This window comes from Nymphalis io, chromosome Z (assembly GCF_905147045.1).
Source record: "Nymphalis io chromosome Z, ilAglIoxx1.1, whole genome shotgun sequence".
Lineage (NCBI taxonomy): Eukaryota > Metazoa > Arthropoda > Insecta > Lepidoptera > Nymphalidae > Nymphalis > Nymphalis io.
Genome location: NC_065918.1, coordinates 6,562,714 through 6,584,608, shown reverse-complemented (window position 1 = coordinate 6,584,608; position 21,895 = coordinate 6,562,714). Strand labels below are relative to the sequence as shown.

The 21,895-nt window shown below is 32.6% G+C and overlaps 3 protein-coding genes across 3 annotated transcripts; all 3 read right to left on the bottom strand.

Annotated features, from left to right (window-relative positions):
• Nucleotides 1-7,667: 7,667 nt before the first annotated feature.
• On the bottom strand, nucleotides 7,668-15,675 carry LOC126780641 (uncharacterized). Its single transcript, XM_050505263.1, has 7 exons — nucleotides 11,363-15,675; nucleotides 11,070-11,229; nucleotides 10,781-10,959; nucleotides 8,869-9,060; nucleotides 8,492-8,610; nucleotides 7,888-8,023; nucleotides 7,668-7,812 (listed from the first exon to the last, which is right to left on the bottom strand). Exons 1-7 carry the CDS (start codon nucleotides 15,673-15,675, stop codon nucleotides 7,668-7,670), a joined length of 5,244 nt encoding a protein of 1,747 aa, XP_050361220.1.
• Nucleotides 15,676-16,572: 897 nt separating this feature from the next.
• On the bottom strand, nucleotides 16,573-18,563 carry LOC126780462 (lysophospholipase-like protein 1). The gene is made up of 4 exons (XM_050504962.1): nucleotides 18,329-18,563; nucleotides 17,469-17,735; nucleotides 17,237-17,377; nucleotides 16,573-16,845 (listed from the first exon to the last, which is right to left on the bottom strand). Exons 1-4 carry the CDS (start codon nucleotides 18,411-18,413, stop codon nucleotides 16,652-16,654), a joined length of 687 nt encoding a protein of 228 aa, XP_050360919.1. The 5' UTR covers nucleotides 18,414-18,563; the 3' UTR covers nucleotides 16,573-16,651.
• A 492-nt stretch (nucleotides 18,564-19,055) lies between these two features.
• LOC126780635 (uncharacterized) lies at nucleotides 19,056-20,963 on the bottom strand. Its single transcript, XM_050505257.1, has one exon. It carries the CDS (start codon nucleotides 20,961-20,963, stop codon nucleotides 19,140-19,142), a length of 1,824 nt encoding a protein of 607 aa, XP_050361214.1. The 3' UTR covers nucleotides 19,056-19,139.
• Between the last annotated feature and the right edge of the window lie 932 nt (nucleotides 20,964-21,895).

The window sequence follows — 21,895 nt, the reverse complement described above, 5'->3', positions numbered from 1 at the left end:
ATTGTTAACAGCAGCTAAGCAAAGTTTTTAACACTGATTTCGCTCTTTCTGCAATTAAAGATTTGACATTCGAAAGAATTCAAACACTGCATTGTTTACCTAAGCACCTGCTAAGCAATGTTTATGACTATGACTGATAATTACTAATCTGTCATAGATACTTATTTACGCATATTTTTGATGCATGGACACTCTGCGAATACATTTCTTAGACAACACATTCTTGGTAAATAATTACATAAGCTTATATAAGCTGACCAAAGTGAAGTGATTATTGTCACTCTCGAACTATTTTCACCTAGGTCTAGGAAGACTTAGGCCTAGATCTAGGAAGTTTAATTTCATGATATTTTTTTTACTTAATACCGCCGTATCATCAAATTATGTTTTACGTTCTGCTATGGTAGACGGGTTAGCTAGTTAATTAAATGCTGATGATTAAATTCTATATAAAGTCGAGATGGCCCAGTGGTAAGAACGCGTGAATCTTAACCGATGAACGTGGGTTCAAACCCGGGCAAGTACCTCTGAATTTTCATGTGCTTAATTTTTGTTATAATTCATCTCGTGCTTTTCGGTGAAGGAAAACATCGTGAGGAAACCTGCATGTGTCTAATTTCATCGAAATTCTGCCACATGTGTTTTCCACCAACCCGCATTGGAGCAGCGTGGTGGAATAAGCTCCAAACCTTCTCCTCAAAAAGGGAGAGGAGGCCTTAGACCAGCAGTGGGACATTTACAGGCTTTTACTGATTAAATTCTGGCATGAGGATTATTAAAAATATATAGAGACCTGGGAAGAATTACGGAAACAACGCAGATTAACTTATATGCCCATCGATTGCGTGAGTTATGAAGAAAGCTACGTCGCGGCGGCTTTAAAGCCCCGTTTTTTTAACCGAAGCAATCTTATTTCGAGATTTGATGCAAATTGAAAGATATATTCTGGGGCTCGATTATCTGCTTACCTCTTTTTATTTGTTTTACATGGTATAGATGTATATTTTTAGTTACTTCAGTACAAGGTTTTAGGGCGGTATTCTTTGAGGTAATGCAGTTGACCGCTGTTACGCAAAAGAGGATTACTTACACAATCCATTACCCGGACCCTAAAGCTTCATTAGGAAATAAATATGAAATAAAAGCATTGATTGTCACTTATCAATAATATAGTTAGATTAATATTTATAAGAAACAAGCATACAGTTATGAGGCGCTATTACAGCGGGATTCAAGAAAGCCAATAAAAAATCGTATTAAAATGATATTACTCCTATTTCTTCTTTTTTGTACAATTCTGTGTATAGGTAGGTACTTCCAAAAAAGGTAAATCTCGGGTCAGTTTCAAATTTTGCACAGAGCTTCGATTACATGTTTTGCGAGAGCGTGTAAGAACTTTTATCTAGTTGCAATATTTTCCAAGAAATCGAATTTATAAAATTATCGAAGTTAGATGACAGATTTTGGTACAGTTATGAGTGGCAGAAAAGTCAAAAGTCAAAAATCTTTATTCAAAGTAGACACGTTACACTTGCTTATTGATTGTCATAAATCTAGCACCGGATCGGAAATAAACACCACAGACCTGAGAAAAACCAGCGAAAGAACCTCAGCGGGATTTTTTTATATCTCATCCTTTACAATTACAAGCAATATGCAACAATAGCATAATAATATAGGTATATATATTATTAGTTTGAAATAACCTGGAGGCGATCGTTTCAATCCCAAGGTGCATGTGCACTTTCATCATCATTTAAAAAGTCATTGGTTGTGTATGATCCTTTAGCACACAAGCGTTCCTTAACAGGAACAGTATTTTGTACTCAAAATAGTTTTGTACTCGAAAATACTATTCAATGTTGTGGTAATCCAAGGATAAATGGTGTTATAGGTGTATAATGGATAATCTGGTATGAACTTGAAATATAAATATTTTAATTAATTACAAATTACTCTGGTAATATGTTTTAACTTTCCATGTTCACACTGCTATCACTAACTGAAAAAAACTCAATGAATTTTTTTTTCAAATATCCCTTAATATTATAACAAATATTTATAAGGACCTTGATCTTTACACAACATAAGATATGATTAGCCATCGTTGGTTTTTTTTCCAAAAATTAAAAACAAAAACAGATAAGTTGGTTTTATCAAGCTTATCACAATGTTTTTGTCAATTTCACCCGGAGTAATGAGCAATTGTAATAATGTTATATTAAATAAAAATTTTGACTTTGGCTCAACTATGCAATTCAGTCTTAGTTAGTATAATAAATAGCTCAAGAATTCATTATATTATAATGTATACAGCAAAGGTGAACAGAAGACTAAGTATATTCAAATCAATAGAACTTAATGTTCAAGGTATATTATGCATTTATTGTTTTATAGCTTATTATAAAGTTCTACGGTTATATCTAACAGGTCTTTTTTCCAATGAGAACATATAAATAGGTAAGTACTGTTATAGTAAATAACTTTTTATATACAATTAAAATGATATATATACAATTGGGTACCATTAAAATTATTTCATATTTTAAAACTCTCACAACTGTTGTACATTTGTTTCAAATGTTATGTGATGTGTGTACTACAAGTTACAATACGACGCGAGATATGCAAGCGTTGCGGATACGTAAGGGTCATTAGACCTTGGTGACTAGGACTACTCAGAACGCGTCATCAGAAGACAATTCTGAATTTCGATGGTATGGAAGATAGCCTTATTGTTGTTTTAGATAAAAGTAAATTTCCAAGAATATTTGAATTCCTTTTCTATAAACGTCGAAGAAATGAAAAGTGTCGATTTCTATTTTTAGATTGAAATAAATAAACAAGAGGCATGCATTCGATAAGTTGTCAAACATTGCGATCGTAAACTAAAACAGACCAACAAAGTGTAGTTCAATGACACGACTGGAGGAGATATGCATCCTAACGCCATCTATCACCATAGCGCGGAAACAGTTATTCCATTAAGAACTAACTACTCACGTGAAGAGTATATTGTTGTTCAATGAAACACGTCCTCAATTTTATAATCAAATGCACATGCACTCACAGTTATTAAAGACATTTGTTTGCGAACATATGACAATCCATGCAAATCACGGAAACGGCACGATTCTTAGCAAGGGCCCGGGACGGACTGTGAGCAGTGAGTATCCGGGCATCTGCACGATCCCTTTCGTGCTTAGGGCCGATATACGAACGGCTCCACATTGGCCGTAGTGTGCACCAATCGCATCGCTCGTAGCTCTTCGTTGCCACTGGCCCGGCGTCACAGCGGAAAAAGCGGTGGGGAAAATCGTCAAACGAATTCGCCTATGTTGCTTAACACTTCTCCCGCCATTCGAATTACACATAAATTGGCTGACGAGGCCACACCGCTCTATGTAAGGACACCAATGGGCTGCAACCATTTAACTGCTTAACGAGGAAATCCTAATATTAAGACAATGTGATTTGTCATGCGAAAGAATGTACATGTTGTCACTTTCGAAATTCATTAAAATGAGCAGAAAAAAGTCTTGTAATATGGTATAATAAAACTTAATCTGCAAATAGTCATAAAAATAATTTAATTGTTTATAAACAGCTAAAAAAACATAGTTATATTTTTATGTCTACCTATTTTTTCTCTTTTACTAAAATATCAACGATAATCGCTAATTTATGTTTTCCCTTTTTAAAAAAAAAACTATTAGGAAAAGAACATCACTAGTAACTACCTACATAAAGACGAGGTAAGGAGCAGAAGGAGCAAAATAGGAGCACCATTTTGTACACCCATATTTATGAAGTAATTAAATGAAACCTCCCTAATAGGACTGGCGTTAGGTCTATTACTGAATTAGAGAATGCTAAGAAAATATGCTTCCACGTCTGAGGAGCTTTTATCGGTAGTTTGAATACTTTAGTACACAGATAGACATGTTAGTACATTTCTGAATGAATAATTTGTGGAAACAGTAGGTTATCCTAAAATGTGTAGTAATGTGAAAGTAATCTAGACCCAAATTTAAATATAAATAAGTACTACAGAACCTTTTATGGGACGTAAATACCGATAAAGAGGTATTTTAATTTTAATGAGACTAATGAAGCATAAGTAGAATCGAAGCTGCATTTCACCTACAAATTTCGCAATCATTTAAAATCTGGATGCTTGGTGCAACAGGTGCATTTCTCGATTATTAGAGTATTATAAACAAATAGGTCTTATAGGTTAAATGTAAATTACGTTAGTAGCAGTCCGATGGTTATAAAAAACCATTTATTTAATTTTTTTTTTATAACTTAATACTTAATTATGACTAACTTCTAAATCGAAGTATGATCAACTAATGATCATTACGAACTAAAATTATAACTAATTGGGTGACTACTGATCGATGTTAGATCAAGCAGTCATTATTATGCCTTCCTGCTATGCTTAAATACTTCGGAGGTCACGTACGATTGAAATGAACTTAGGTTGTTGCTAAGCCTTGCGGGTTCGTCGATTGACGTCAATGCCGTCATTGGTGCTGAGCTTGCACTTCGTGCTGTCGAGGTTTGTAGAGCGACGCTAATGCGGCGGTTTGCAAATGTTGTTTTTGCGTAAAATGTATCCCAACAAAGTTTATTACAATTTTTATTCCCAATTATTAGATTATTGCTCGTACAATGAGTATTACTACATAATTTTTTTACGTAATCTTTATAAATATGGAGATGCAAGTTGATAGGTAAGTATGCTTCGTGAATATTTTACTTGATATTTTATTTTATTAGAGCCTACTCTACCCTACCTAGTAAAACTATATTGATATATTTCAAGTATCTATTTCACCTTAATATATGCACAAAACTGTAACTAAGTACATATAATTTCTTTCTTCTTTATATATCAAAATAAACTTTTAGTCGATAGTTAAAACCTAAACCATAAATGTATGGTTACCTGCACATTTTTAGTTCACTCTAGTTAAACTGCGCATTTAAATCTGAATTTATTTTATATACACTAAGATAAGGCAACTGCAAATTTATACAAATAATATGTCTCTGCCGTTGTAATATAGAGATAGGTATAGGTATGGCACGGGAGAGAGATCCCGCAGCCTCTCCGATCCGTGCAGAGGACGGCCATCGCAGTGGTTTTAGTGGGTAAGAATCCCACATAACCTGGTTCCACCCCCATAGGACCCGGGTACCTTTCTGAAGGTTTCCACTGTGAGAAAAAAAAAGGTATAGGTATAGACTACCATTTAATATTTTAGAAATATTTTTATTTTTACTTGTAATCAACAGCGTTACAGAAATGGTTGTACAGTTATTACTCATTACTAAAGTAGGGCCACATAGGATTACAATTTTATAATAGGAAGCTTGAGATAAAAATAAAAGTAAAGATTAGAATTTACAGTAAAAAAAACATTCTTGTTTAATATTAATGCAAGAGATTCATACGCGTGCGTTTGCGCGCATGTTTTGTGTGTGTTTCGCTTTTTTTCACGACGAATTCGAATTATTTCTTTTTTCAATTGCATTTTGGATATTAAATCACTTAATTATTGTTCCTAGATAGGACCACACCGGACCACCAATTTGAAAAACAAAAAATACCTGAGGCAAAAATCTTTCTTAGACAACAAAATATAAGTCAACATTAATAAACACCAGGATAGGAGTTCAGATACCTAGGTTAACACAAACATCGGTTGTAGTGTATTTATCTCTTATATGAAATAAAATGATTCAAAACTGTTCAATATAAGATCTACCTACTAGCCTAGCTGATACTTACACAGCCTGTTAATTTCCCACTGCTGAGCTAAGGCCTCCTCTCCCTTTTATCATAATTTCAATGAAATTAGACACATGCAGGTTTCCTCGCGATGTTTTCGTTCTCCGTCAAGCACGATATGAATTATAAGCACAAATTAAGCACATATATAGCATAATGTATCTTTATGGATTCTATTGTTTAACTCAATTCTTACTTACAGTATTTTTCAAAGGAGCGTTCACGAGCCTTGTTTTCACTGTAAAGCTCCTTTTAAAATAGTCGGCACGGATGATCGGTTTTGTCTGACGGGACACGTAGCTTGTTAGCAGGATTGTTTCATTCAACGGGGCGCATGATCACGTTTCTAATAGGTCGTATAGTAATATCAGACAAAAATATCTAACTCTAAACGTAGAGCGATTATATATATTATTCAAGTGCCTACCCGGTTAGAAATTTTTAAGCGCAGTTAGATACAGCAGATTGTTAATCAAACATACATATACTTAGTTAATGGTAATGTCTGCCTATTAACAACTGCTATTGTAAATTCGCTCTGTTATAAAATTTCATAAGCTTATTTTAGTCCATAAATATATAGATAAAAAATTCAATACAATAAAGAATTTATTTATTTTCAATTATTCATCAATTTATTTTTAGACGAAAAATACTAATAGGTACATTGGTAAATCAAATTAAGTAAAGCAACAAAACTTTACCTACATCGAATTTTGTTTACAATATTATTATTATTATTATTATTATACGCAATTCTTAAGTAAGAGAATTATTTTTGTATTATTCCATAAAAAAAACGCTACGGGGAGAGGAGAATGTAAATATAAACCTCGGGTTCAAAATCATTAACGGATGGTTAACTAAATTTTACGCCCTGAGCCAACATGACAGGCCACCCTAGTGCCCAGTACCCAATAGCAAAATTGAAAAAAACTAATACAAATAAAAACTCTCTGGTACCTGCCGCTCGATCTGCCCTGACGATCGCTCACTAAGCTCTAATCTATCAATATCCAACTTTTGTTTATTATTTATTAATGTAGATAGAGCGTTGTACAACACGAGCGTTATCCTATACAGTAAAGGTATAACTTGGAAAAAAGTCTTAATATTTCCAGCAAATATATATACGATCTTGATATCAAAGTTTTTTTGAAATTATTTTATGAATATACAATGTAAAAAAGCAGCATTGTAAACGTGACGATAAATAGCATGCATTTCTTATACATTTTAATTAAATGTATATCCTTTTTCCATACCAATGTTAAATATTTTTATTGATATTAACATTCGTATTTTGTACAGCTTGGACACTTTTTTAGGACATATCGTTCAATTTTCACTAAAAACGCTTGTCAGCTTTATAACGAAATGCGACACTGAATGACCGAGGCGAGGTTATAAGCCAAAAATTTCCTAATATTTTTTTCAAATACCTAAATACCTAATCAAAGATTAAATATAATAAGTAAAAGACTGTATAATGTTCTACAGCTGGGTTAAAGCCTCTTCTCCTTTTAAAGGAGTTAATTCTAACACACCTTTCTAATGTGGGTTGGAGACAGATATAGGTACCATTATAAACGTGGCAAATTTTCATCCGACACATCGTGGTTTCCTCACTATGTTTTCTTTCACGGCTGTGCAAATTAGGCACATGAACATTCAGTGTTCCTTGCCCGGGCTTGAGCCCGCAATCTTCGATTCAAATTCGCCTGTGCTAACCACAAGTAGTAGGTACCTAGGTATAATTCCCTCAGTTTAAATGTATTCCTACGTAAAAAGACAACATGACGACAAGCTTTCTAATATAGACCGAATTTTTTTTAAACGAAATAATTATATTTCCGTGAATTTTTAATTAATCTTCATCACAAACGCATTGCATATGTCGTCTTTCCGCTTTTGTAACTGCGTCGTCCGCAGCCTTGCTCATTTGCCACCAAATTGCTCCTCCGAGTACGTTACGGAAATATGGAGGAACGCTGCCCTCTTGAAGAAGATATCTGTAAAATCAATTGTAATACAATTTCGAGTTCCCGATATTATATCAAAAAGCGCAAATTTAAAAAAAAAATTACTTATAAAACTGCTCCTCTTTGAATTCCTCGGCGCGTCTATTCCAGTAACGTTTCAGATTGATAGTCGTTGCCTCCGCAGATTCTGTTTCTTTTAGATTTTCTCGTCTTTCTTTAATGAATTTAAGCTCTTGACTCTCTAGAATATTTATTTATTTATGAGGATTTCAAAAGAACATATCGCAATTAGGTACACTTATTCCTGGTTCACTTGTTTAGGTACCCATTGTACATCAAGTATGTTAATACCTTGCTATTTATGCTATCAAAAAATGCGAAGAGTTTTTAAAGTCAGTCAAATAGAAAAAACACGATGAGTGCGGCAAAGCCTACTCAACGTTCTTAATTATTTCATTTAGGTTTAGCTTTTGTTTCAAAATGGAAATTGGCGAAAGCTATAGGTGAAACGAAGTCAAATGAGCCAGTGTAACAAGTTGCCAAGGCTAGTGGCAAGGACTTACATAGTCAAGGTTACATTGACTGTGTAAGAAATATTTAATGTTTCTTATGGCGCCAACGACTTTGGGCGGTGATAGCCACTTCAATCTAATCATCAGGTGGCCCATTTGCCTATCCACTTATCTATTTTATAGAAAAAAAAACTTACCTTCCTCTGATTCTTCTTCGGAGATCTCATCAAGGAGTGAACAAGGTTTGGTGGTAATTGTAGGCTGTGCTCGAAGCTGCATGTCTTCTGCCAGACGTTCTTTCAAATCCTTATATACCCTACATGGTATTTATAACGAGCATGATGATAAGTACCAGCATACTTGTAGTTAATAAATCGTTTTTTAAGCGTTTATGTATTATAGGTTGTGTAGTGATTGATTACTTATAGAAGTAAGTATCTTTATAGGTATAGTTAAGAGCTCTAAAATCTTTAAAAATACTTTGAATCAAACGTTGATTCGTTACATTCAAATCATTCGGCGTTAACAGTCGATTTTATGCAAAGATTACGTTTGCGAGAAAGATAATGTTAACCTGTTTGCGATAGCCTGCACTAGGTCGTCTGTTTTCCTTTCGTTTTCTGGACGTCGATCTTCAACCGGTACTTTTAAAATAGTATCCCGATTTGCCTCTAAACGGTTTCGATAACACAGTATAGCCTTCGAAAGTTCCTTTGCACCTCTTAATTTTTCACTTTGCGAGTCATTCCATTGTTGTTCTAAAGTGCTAGTGCATATAATTTTATAGTGTATTTAAGGAAAAACTATTTATAATATTAAAGAAAATAATTATCTCTACTCTAAATCGATTGTAAAATTTAAGTCCTTGAAATAATTATACTGAATGGGCTCAGTATCGTACTTATCTTCAGTACTTATGTCATAATAATATTATGAAAATGTAAGCTTAAACAAAATTTATATTTTCCAAGTTGGTTAAAAAACTACTTATCCGATTTACCTATATGCAATTTTGATATTATTAGATTATTTATAGCACATGTTTAAAAAAAATAGGTGAAATAAATGAATTAAATTATTTATCGAAAAGACATAAAAAGGAGCTTTCGCTACAAAAGGTCAAGACAAGTTCTAACGTGCTAAATTATTACAATTTTGAGTGACACCGCCACCGTTGATTTCCATTTATTCAGGTATTATATTATTTCCTTAAATACTCATAATATCTAAATTTTTCGTAGGAAACTTTTTTGAGTCAAATAAGTAGTTCACGCAAAGGTTCATAACAGAGTCAAAATCAGCATTTTTTTACAATTCATAAAATCGCTAATTTCTTTTTTATAATAAAATTGTTTCTGTATTCATAGCAAGAGAAGGTTTTCGCGTCCTGCCAACACTACTAGTGAGATCTCACACAAACAATTACACCGCAACGTTTATTCGCAAGTCAGACAGAATAAAATTTTATGAAGAATAATTTACTCTTCTTGACGTAGAAAGAAATAGAAGAAAGAAATAGTAATAAGAAATAGTGCCAAACTAGTTTTCTTATCATGTTGTCTCCCAAAAACCTACGACGTAGATTTTTGTCGATCAATAAGCAAGTGTAGAGCATAAAAGCTCCTAGAATCTCAGTACTGTCGCTAATGGGTACAGATACCTTTTGAAAAGTTAGAGTCAGGGGGAATGGAGTCCTTTTGGCGGTGAACAAAAACGTTTGTGTCTTGATAGCTCTAAATTTGATTAGGTCAACGTCACCCTAGTCCAATTTCGTGCTTAAGAATTTAGGCTCCACTATTTTTCGTTTGAAGAAACCCGGGTTGTAAGAGGAGGGGAACACGTAAGCTGAAAATAATTCCATTTTTTGGAAGTGCGACAAAGAAAGGAGTTGCCAAATTTCTTTGTGCGCGAATGAATTTTTACAATTAGGCGATGACATAGAGAGCCAGCACGCACTATAGACTTATAAATAAAGGGGCAAGCAGGAATTAGAGAGAATAATTCCTCAGAGCACTCGCCGTGACACAGACGATAGAAAGCGCTTAGCGCTGCTATTTCTCGACGCAATTGTAAAAGCTCGAGGGTGTTTGTGACCTTTACGTCGCCAATAATGCGAATTGTGTGTGGCAAACACTAAAAGATCCTTCGACTGAACATCTTTCTCTTCTCAAATACTCTGTACGCTATAGTACCCCGGGTATTCGCTCATAACTTCATCGATTTATCTCTGGACCCAATTCTAAAGACAACGGGTTGAAAAATACCTTATGTGTTAATCCTGGGTATGAATTAACTGTGCCAATTAATTCAAATTTGTTCAGGCATTTTTGCGTAATTGAGTAACAAACATCTAAACTTTTACATTTGTAATTTAGTTGTATTCAAATTTTAAAAGATTAACTTTAATTACGCGAAAGCGGGATGGGTAGTCGTAGTATAAAATAATAATATATATATTATAACAAATAAATAATAAATTTAGTAACCGCAATACGAAGGCTCTAGGCAGTCTTTCCGGCAGGACAGGTTTCGGCTTAATTGGTTCCGGTTGAAATCTTTTGTAAGGTCGCATCCAATGATAAAAACCTTTACCAGTATCATCAACCAGATCTTTATACGTTAATTTTTTTGGCTTAGGTGATAATTTCGAGTCCATTAACCATTTCTGCTTTCGATCATTAAATGATAAAGAGAATATTAATAACAGTGGGTTTGTAATATTTTTGCAGTTTTAATTTAATACCAGTAGTTACAGTAGTAGTGTAATTACTATACCTCTGATTCATTAATATGTACGGGAGTGAGTATGGACCAGATGCTGCGGTGGTCTCCGAACGTATCGAACTGGTTAACAGAACACCATCGATGACTGCGACAAATTTCTTTATAACGTTCGACGATTGCACGATGTATCAGTTCTGAACATGTTAGATCACTGAGAATTACACAAGCAAAAATTTATATATTTAAAGTCTTTATTATGTTTGAAAAATAAATTGATAAATTGACCTACAACGAAGTTTGTAAGCTTGGCTAGGAAAAATTTCGTGAATAACAAACCAACCTACCGTCTAAGAATAAAGAATTTTAATTGTTTTGATTTCCACATTTCCTCACATCTATTATGATATTCCTTATTTTTTTCAATGATTTTGCCGATATTATCAAGACCTTCACTATTAATCTCATCGCTACATTTAGAATTTCTTCGTTGTAAATTTTCGTCATTTATGACTTTTTCTATAACGTTTATATTACCTTCTTCGTCAACAGATATTTTTTTACACGACGCGTTACTCGAGTCTGTCATATTTAACCAATTTTTTTGCAATTGGGATACACTTTTAACTTCACCTGACTTCATTTTAACTTCACAATTAGTATGTATATTAGATTCAGGGCAAATATCATAATTGATAGTCAATGCGTTTCCATCAAAATATGCAGAAGTTTGTTTATCTAAAGTAAACTCATATATATTTTCTGTGTCAACAGTAACGCAAGTGTTGTTTGGCGATTCAATAGATATTTTTTCAGTATATTTATTAATAGTAACTGTAGTAAAATAAGAATGTTCGATTGTATAAGCAATATTAATTGAAATGTATCCATCTTCCCTTGCAATGTTGTTATCCGCTTCTTGCAATTTTGTAGAAGCAAAATAATCAGAGCTAATGCTATTAGTATGTACCATGTTATTTTGATTTATAGAACTCTCTGATTTAAAAACATCTACATCGGGATTAAAATTATTTATTGAGAAATATTCCATTTCCTCTTTCGTCCATTCTGGGAATATTTCTTCATCCTCTATAATAATACTTGTAATTATTCTCGTATTATTAGGAAAAGTAACAACTTGCACTCCATCCTTATTTAATAGAACATTCGTTCCATCCATGCGTTTTGAAAATATTTCGCCTAAGCAAAAATCTGTCGCTGTTTTTATTAACAATTTTTCTATGTCAAATTTATTATTCTGAACCCACTTTTGTCTCAAACCGTTACTACCTATAGTTTCAAACTCTTCAATAATTAGTTCATGCTCTATTGACCGTGTATGTGTATTTTTATCGTTTTCTATCAACATTTTTTTTGATGGCTTAGACGAAGCTTTAGCCTGTTTATCTTTTCCTTTCTTGCTTTTATCAGAATTAGTGTCAGTTATCATGTTTTCGGGATTTTCATCATTAATCATTTTCTTTTCACACTTTGTAATCCTAATGTAAGTTGAATCTGGTTTTAGTATCTCTATTTCATTATTGCTTTTAAAAATGACAACTTCCCCTTCTAAGCTTATGCACCGCATATCCTCATCGAGGTGTTGCAATGGAATAAGATAATGTTGCTTGATATGGGAAATTTTGGCTGAATTATTTTCGTGGACGCTTTCGGTTACAAGCCCATTTGGCCATGTGACAAACAGTGAATGAAATGATTTTGTTTCATATATTTCTGGAATTACGTCGCTCAAATCAGATGACGGGGATTTTAATGGGTTAGCTTTATATATCGTCTCGCCTGACTGGATTTGTAAGGTTCGAACAACTTTATATAATTGTTTTTTTACATACATAATTAATTGGTCTTTTGTGTGAACTCTGAATGACTCGCGGATATCAACTGTTCCCAATTTCAGTTCTCCTAATTTGTTATGAACCCAAAACTCATTATTTGAATTTCCAGTAATTATATTCAAGTTAACGTATTCTAAATTCATAGGTATTATTAAAAAATAAGAACTCGAAATGCGAGTACCATCTTTAGCAAAATATGAAGAATCTTTTCCAAACACTTCTACCCTTCTATCTCCTAAATCATAACCAAAAAAGGGTTTTTTTAATGACTCAACGTTAGCTTCTGAATCTGAATCATTGCGTATAACTTTTGGCGTAGATATTGCCGGTGACTTGGTCTTTCTGCTACTTTTAGTGGAATCCATATCTGTAGTTGATACGGGAGTTTTTTTCGTTATAAATACTTTAGAATCTGACGTATCAACATCGATTATTTCATCATTCTTTATTTCTTCATACTTTAAGGAGCCCTCCATAAGTAAATCCATCTCTACTTCACTATTTTCTACGCAAGATTTTTCAATTAAAAATTGTTGAGTGTTTTTGAATTCTGATTGCGATCTCAGTAAATTGTGTTCATCGTAATTTTTCTCTTCATTTTGTATCCAATCGTAATGTTCTTCTAACACAAAGTCAAAAAAATCTTGCAAACATACAGGTGTCGGAAGATGACAGCGCCATTCTTCTCTGGTAATGCTGTCCTTATCGTAGCTATTATAAAACATTGTAACAAAACAATCAGTCACTTCACAATACTTGTAATCGATGCAGTTGTAAGTGTTAAAAGCATCGAGAATAATTTGAAAAGCGCTTGTACCTGTAAAATCTTCAAAATATTTATATTCGTCGATCATATGATCACACGGCTTTTGGTTTGCTATTTCAACAGCTGATACCAATTCGCTTATGTCAGGACAATCAAAAAGAAGTTTAAATCCGCGTGATGCAACATCTACGTCACTAATTATCTCGTGAGATTCTTCACTTTCTGTTTCTGAAGAACGTACCGAGGAAGAAATAGACGTTTGACATCTATAGGAAGAATATTTATTAAGGGGTTCGGCAAGTATGCTGCGTTTCAAATAAATTTTCTTAAATTCTGCAATAGTTGATGGCAATATGTGTGATTTTTTTAATGAACTTCTATTATTGTATAATTTACGGCATGTCAATATATGTATTAGTCTACATAATTCCGCAGTTTCCACATCGTCTCGATCAAAGCAAGATAAAAGCAAATTAACATGAAAATTATTTCTAGCACTCATCTCTTCTGTTGGTTTGTTTCTATTAAGCCACAGTTTATGTAAAGGGATGCCGTACAACATGGAATATACAATATTATCTAAGTTTATATTGCCTAAATGAAATGTATTATTTTTACAAAAATCACCATACTGTAATACAATTGGGTTTTTGTGATCTATATATTCATCACCATTTGTAAGTCTGTATTTCTTTTTTTGGGAATCAACCTTACAAAAGTCGTTTATTAAATCCTTAACGAGTTTTTCAGATTGATGTAATCTAATTTCCTCAATATTGCTTTGGTCGACTGGAACTATATTAAATGTGTCATCTAAGGAAGAAATTGTACTTCTGCTGTTTTTATCGCTAGTGTTATTTTTACATACTGCTTGAAGAATAGCATCAAGAACCAAATATGCCGAGACCGATTCGAATGGTATCCCATCTAAATGTTTCTGATAAAATGATTTATAAAAATCCACTTTATTATCATCAGGAATAGTAATGATATCCATGTTATCTAAATAATGCATATGTTGCCTCGTCAAATCTTGTATGTCGTACAATAAATAACATATTTCATCGTAAATTTTTTCAGTACAACCAGATAAGTTTTCAGTATTCCAGTAAGGTGGTGTAAAAACAACAAATGCTGTATTTTTAAAATCATTTGCTGATGCCATGTTTATACGTAGTCGTTGTAAGTCTTCCCAGAATTTAAGAGATTTTTCAGTCTGCATTTCGGTTTGACTTTGTCCTCTTTTTGTCGCTCGAAGTAAACTGGATGGCATAGGAGAGTGTGTAGAATCAATGCGAATTTGAACTACAGCTGTTAAGGGAATGCCAACTTTAATAAGACATCCCGCTAAATTCGGTTCTAAGAAACCCGTTACAGCAATATAAAGATTTGGACCATCTGTTGGGTAGTCATCAATGTATATTTTATCTCGCCATTCTTCTCCTCTTACCCTTAACAGTGTACTGTATTTTTTATTTTCGTCTATTTCTATAGAATAAACATCTGTTTCAGTTTTTTTTATATTAGAAGACGGGGCGGTATCTTGTTGTTCGGGCAATTTAACATTTACTGTTCCTTTAACTTCGGCCCTATTAATCATCGTTGCCGATTCTCTCTTTATTCCTTCTCGTACTTCTAATCTTTGTCGCTTTATAAAAAGATACTCTTCCTTCATCTTAAGAATAAGATGTTTAATAATCAGCGCCATTATTTCTGGTGGCACATCCCGTTTTTCTTTTAGGTAGCTTTGACCTTCTTCAAATACCCGAAGATTATCATCTTTTACTTTCTTTTCACCACCGAGTTGGTTAATCATGAAAGTAGTTTCAGTTTTACAAATATTTTTTATTACAAATCGTCTTTCTTGAGCGGCATAATTTTCAAATTTATTTAAATAAATACGATCATGCTCACTGCCAGCCGCTTCCATTAAGATTACTTTAACAGTCCACGTTTCATCATTTAACGGGGTTTCTTCGATGCATAATCTCCAATAATTTTCGTCGTCTGTACATTCTTTGGCTTTTTTCGGACCCATTAGAGTATTGTTCAGTTTCTGGATCTCAAATGAATCTTTTACGTTTTACTAATAAACAATAAAATTATAATTAAGTGGAGAACTTTGGCAAATACAATATAAATGTCAGACATAAGATATCGGTCAAAAGGAGGCGTCAATATATTTTATTTTCTAAGTGTTATAGGGTGACTGTGTTTTCATTTATGATATGACATAGTTTCTTTTTGGTACCTTTCAGAAGGTATTAAGAGTTTTTATCTTATTTTTTTCACATTATGTTGGGCTAGTCCAACGAAAAAAATAAATGTTTATTTATTTTATAACGGCACCCGACCCTTGAGTCAAAACGTATCTTGTCCAGATACTGACGACACGGCTCAAAGTAGTAATTATACGTAGCTAATAGGTATACGCGTGTCAAGTGGCATCAAGTTGCGGTTACAAGATCATCTTGCTGATGAACTCAACTAGTGCTATGTATATTCGTCTAATATCTTTTGGCATCTGGAATCGTTTTTGTAAATAAGCTTGGCAGTCAACGCGCTCACATTGCCAAGTTGACTGATATATACTATTATTATATATACTTTCCACATGACAGATAGATTCCATTTAAACTATTGTAAAAGAATTGTCAAACTTATATTTATTTAAAATATATGTTATCTACTAAAAATGTTCTAATAAAAATGTCAATTAAATTGGTGATGCAGGAATTGGGAAATAGAAAAAACCATAATTGTCCTTTTTGAGCATCCTATATTTAAAAATAGTAATATTAATTAATTTGCTATAATTATTTGTTCTTTATTTTATTGCTTCATTAAACAGGTTGATTTAATTCTTAACATATGTATTTTCATATCAGTCACAATTCTTAGTCTTTAAGATTTTTGTAAATAATATAACCCCATAGATATTTTATATAGCCAGGTTTTTGTTTTTATTTCAATTCAGTCTAAAAAATAACAAATAGAAAAACATGTGTTTATCACTATGAGTTAGGCAACAACTTTTCTATCCAATCCTTTATAATATGTAACCCTTTTTTGTTCAATGAGTGTCCCAACCTCTCCATAATGTGAAACTCTCCTTGTACTCCAAGAGCTTGCAGCTCGTTAAATGTATTTTTTCCCCAAGAAATAGGCACTAGGTCATCAATATCTCCATGTATTTGAAGAAGAGGTACTGTAATTCATAAAAAATCATTATTAGAAATATATAAGAAATTACACTTGTAACAGTAGTTAATGAAAATAAATTATATAAATATACTGCAATCAAATTGCGATATAATATTAATTTTGGCAACTACTCTTATATATACATAATAATGTTACATCTAAACTGAACCCAATCTATATGCAAAACCGATCTTCAGAACTCACTAAGATTCATTTAATTTTTCAAATTATTACTATTAAAATTTTGTTTTAACATCTTTAATTTGATAAGATATGAGAGTACACAAGTGAATTATATATATTAATTTATGTTAAAACAATTGATTGATTATTATGGTTATATTACTTTACTTATTAGTAAATGCAAATGAATGAAATATTCTACAATTCCTTACCATCCTTTTGTGATTCTGTAAGTTCTTTATATACAACAGAATTATCATTGAGAAAGGAACTAAATGCAAACACTCCAGCTAAGTTAGATTCCCATCTATATGCTGTGTGAAGGGCTAACGCTCCACCCATTGAAAAACCACCTACATTATAAATAATGGGATTAAACAAATATATAACATGAATTAACTATAAGTAAACAAATAAAATAACAAAATTAATATGCAACATTACCAACTATGATTCTATTGTTTGGTATACCAACATCATTTTCACTTTTAATTAAATTTCTGACATGCACCTCAATGTTTTTCAGTGATTTTTCTATCTCTGGAACTTTTTTACTTATATCGATACGATCAAACCAAACATTGCTCATTAACCCTCCTGCAGGAGTGTAAGGTTGCAGTGGGGCTGTTGGATACAGAATTTTAATATGGGGAAAAGAAAAATTTTTGGCCATTAAATTTACCCATTCCTGCATATGTTCACCAGAAGCACCTGTAATTTTCCAAATAATAATTTTGGTTGCCCACAAATTTAGTCAACCAATTTTAATTCAGTCTTGTGAAATAAAAAATCATCTATTGAAATTGAGGTGCCAGATTCTTTTATAGTAACCGCAATGTTATTGAAACATTCAAATTATTTACAGGAAATTGTGGATTTATATAAGTCCATATTTATAAATTGCTTAAAAAAAAGTTTTTATAGTAACTTTAATGAATTAATTTTTTTAGTTACATAATATATAAAACTGTTTAAACTGTTTAAAAAATGTTTAAATTATGTATCATATTAAAAATAAGATCTTTATCTTATTTTTGTAAAAAAAAGCACTTTCACAAAAATGCAGATGTCCGTGTCTACTTAGCTGCCATCGATATATTCATTTTATATTTATAAGACAATAAAAAAACATATATAACTGTATAGCACTTTCCCATACCACCAGACATACATTTTAAACTGTACTATAGACAAATCCATTTATTACATATTAACCCAACAATTAAATTCAATATGGAAACTAGTTTAATATAACACTAAAGTTACCAACGCAACTATGTATATTATAAAAAAATATAACATACCTGAACCATGAAAAAATATAACTGTTGCAGTATGTTTTGCTCCTGTATTTTTTGTTAAATGTAAAGCTCCTAAAGTAGCCATCATTTGTTATAATTGTTTAGCTTTAAATATCACAATTATAAAACAAGCGGTAAATAATCATTAAGCATTACAATAATTACACGCAATGTATTTAAATTTTATAACTTATCTATTTAATTATTTTAAATGATAAGATTGAGAATGAAGTATGAACACGAGATTCATTTTCATATTTAGTTGTTTTATTTATGTACTTTGATCATGATAGGCAATGGTATGTAGTAATTCAGCCGATATATTTCTTTTTCTTAAATTATATGTTGTAAGAGATTTCACCTTTTAAGTTCATATTATTTAGTATGAATAAATAAAAATATTTACAGTATACAACAGATTTTTGCTGTTTTTGTTATAAGAATTTATTTGTATCACGACGCTGTAACGTGCTTTGTTTCAAGCTAACCTTGGTGTAAAAGCTCTTTTTTATTTAGACTATATATATATATACCTATATTTGTTATTATATATACCTATATTTGTTTACGATTAATAGAAAAAACTCATTTTCTAAAGCATAATCTGAACGTAATGGTACAAATAAGAAAAAAACACTCAAACCTCAATAAGAGATTTGGTCAAAAATATATTTTTTAAATTATTAACCAAATAATACAAAGATCGTTTTCGTTGTATTTCATTGTAGGGTGTGATTTTTAAATAATGGAATGATTCTTGTTGCTATTGCGATTTTGTGGCATATGATAAAGAAAATGAGTGTCAATTTTTCATTTAATAGTACTGTTTGACTTTCTTGGCGTAGAGGAAACAACGTAACAATTTCGTTTGGTCAGTTTCGCTTTTGTGTACCAGCGACCGAGCATCCTTTTTTTCTTCACATTTTGAATATTCGAAAATATCTGGCACATCTAATAGTGCAATAGATTTGTTTAACAATATACCCACTTGTTCATCTAAGCTTAATTTTCTTTGTTCCACAGGAACCTTCCAGACATATTTATGTGTGTTTTTGACATTTTTTTTCAATTTTTGGTTGTACGTAGTTAATTTATTTTCCAGACCTATCTCAACGTTATATGCGTTAGGAGCAGGAGTTTGTGTTGCATGAGAAGTAAAACGTTTGGATTGACATATTGGGCCATTTCTAACGGCAGACAAACACTTTTGTTTCTCAGCATTATAGTAAGCTGGACCTGGAGTTTTGTCTTGACCTTTTACAGGTATCCAATTATACCAATTTCGAAATCGCGCTTCAGATGAATAAAAAGGACAATTGTACTGAAACTGAAGCAATCTTTTGCCGCTTGTACTGCTTGAAATTGGCAAATCAGCGGCCCTGGATTCACTAATTGATTTAATTAATGGTTTAATTCTAATGGTTTTTGATCTAAAAACCCAAGTGGGTAAATTCACTTTACTATGAAGTTGGTGTTGCTCTGTGGTATCATCTTCAAGATTTTCATAATCATGAGTTTGAGTATCTTTTTCAAAGCTATCTTTAAATCTTTTTGAAAAGGAACCGAACGGTGCTTTATTACAATGTCTTATATTACACAATGTATTATTTATGTTATAGCTAGCTGGGCTTGGTCCTACTTCAGGTCGATATTTGAATCTACGAGCTTTTACACCAAACGGTGCAGATGTAGGCAAAATCGCAAGACAAGGTTTAAAAGGGAATCTATTTTTATCGAAATCTCTTTTTATAAAATACGATGTAGGATTAGGTTTATCGTCACATTTAGAAGACAAAAATCTGTCCGCTTTAGGTCCAAGAAATCTTAAATCGGTACCTTTAGGAAAAGTAGGTTTATAGTTAGCTGGCCCAGGTAAAGCATCTAAAATATTTTGTCGTTGGACTTTTTCGATAAATCGAAGTTGTTTAGAAGTTTTACGTTTTAAAGCTCGTAACCTTTCGATGCACATCACCGCACAATTGGGTTGATTTACATCAATAGTGTAATCTGCTGGTCCTGGATTGAGTTTAATTGACTTATCATTTCTTTTTGATGTCCATCTACTCCATTTACAACCGCGATAAAATGCAGTTGATTCCACAACCCTTGCATCATAAAATGGAGGACAGTCTTCTTTAATCTGTTTAAACATACGTTCCTTGGAGCCATTTGGTAAGATATTGAACCCAAAATCATTTCTGGATGGAATTGAAAGTCTTTCTTTCAGTACAGACCCAAGAGTTTGCCCTTTAAATAATCGTCTACGAATCCTTTTATGACACTTTATTTCGTCTTCTATATCAGTTTTCTCTTGGCCGACTGAACAATTACATGGATTTTGTGCTCCGCATTGACATAAAAGTTCTTCAATATCTTCAGTTCTTAATTTTTCGTTCGCAAAACGCGGAGTTATTGACGAAATGGTAGTACAATTAGGAATTTTCGGTTTGATCTCACTATAATAAAGAGCATGTGTCCATATTTTGTGTCCACTTTGAGTATTACGTGGTACTTTTGAGAGAAACGCTACTTTATTTGGTTTTACCGGTAATGAATTCACATTTTGATAGGCACCAGGATCTAAAAGTTGAATTGATTGCTTCACTTTTGGGAATCTTTCACACAAATTGTATGCCATTGTGCATGGATATATTATTGGCTAAATAACCGAAATATCAAAAATTCATTCACAAAATAATTTCTAAAACTATTACTAAACTCACAAAAACACATTATAACATGTCAATGTCATATCCTTGTTAACAACTAATTATAAAATAAAACTTTGACAAAGGTTGTACACGACGAATAATGTACAATTAGGATAATAATCAAGGTTTAATAAAAAATAATATCAGGTGCAAATATCTTCCAAGATGGTTCACCTGTAAATACGATATTAAATTAATAGTAGGTAAATAGCGATATTGTGATTTGAGTAACTCGAAAGACAGGCAGATAAGAACAAGTATGATTATTTAAAAATAAAATTACTTATTTTAGGTATATAGTCCTACGAGGTTATTAATGTGTACTGATAAACCTGTATAATGTTATTGAAATAGACTATAGGAGTTGCTGTAAGTTAAAAAAAATCAAATGAACAATACCAACCGATTCATAACCTAGAAGATCACTGTCTTATTAAGGATCGTCAATACGGGTTTCGACCAAACGATCCGGCCGGTGATCTTCTAGTTTACGTAACGCACCTCTGGGGTGAAGATATCGACAAACATGGGGACTCGTTGGCTATCAGCCTCGATATCTTTATGTCTTTCAATAGGGTCTGGCATAAAAGTCTTATTTCCAAGCTTCCAGCATATGGTCTGCCGGCTCAGTTCTTCACCTGGATAGCCAGCTTCCTGTACAAGCGTAGCCTTCGAATTTTATTTGACCACCTAACTGTGACATCAGTTCGATCGTGCACGAAGAAATTTGCCAACAACTTCTTTGTCGCACTTCCATGAAATGGAATTCTTTACAAACACATGTGTTTCCCTCCTTTTATAACTTGGGTTCCTTCAAACGAGGCGTTAAGAGACATGTTGCGGGGCAGTAAGGCGGAGG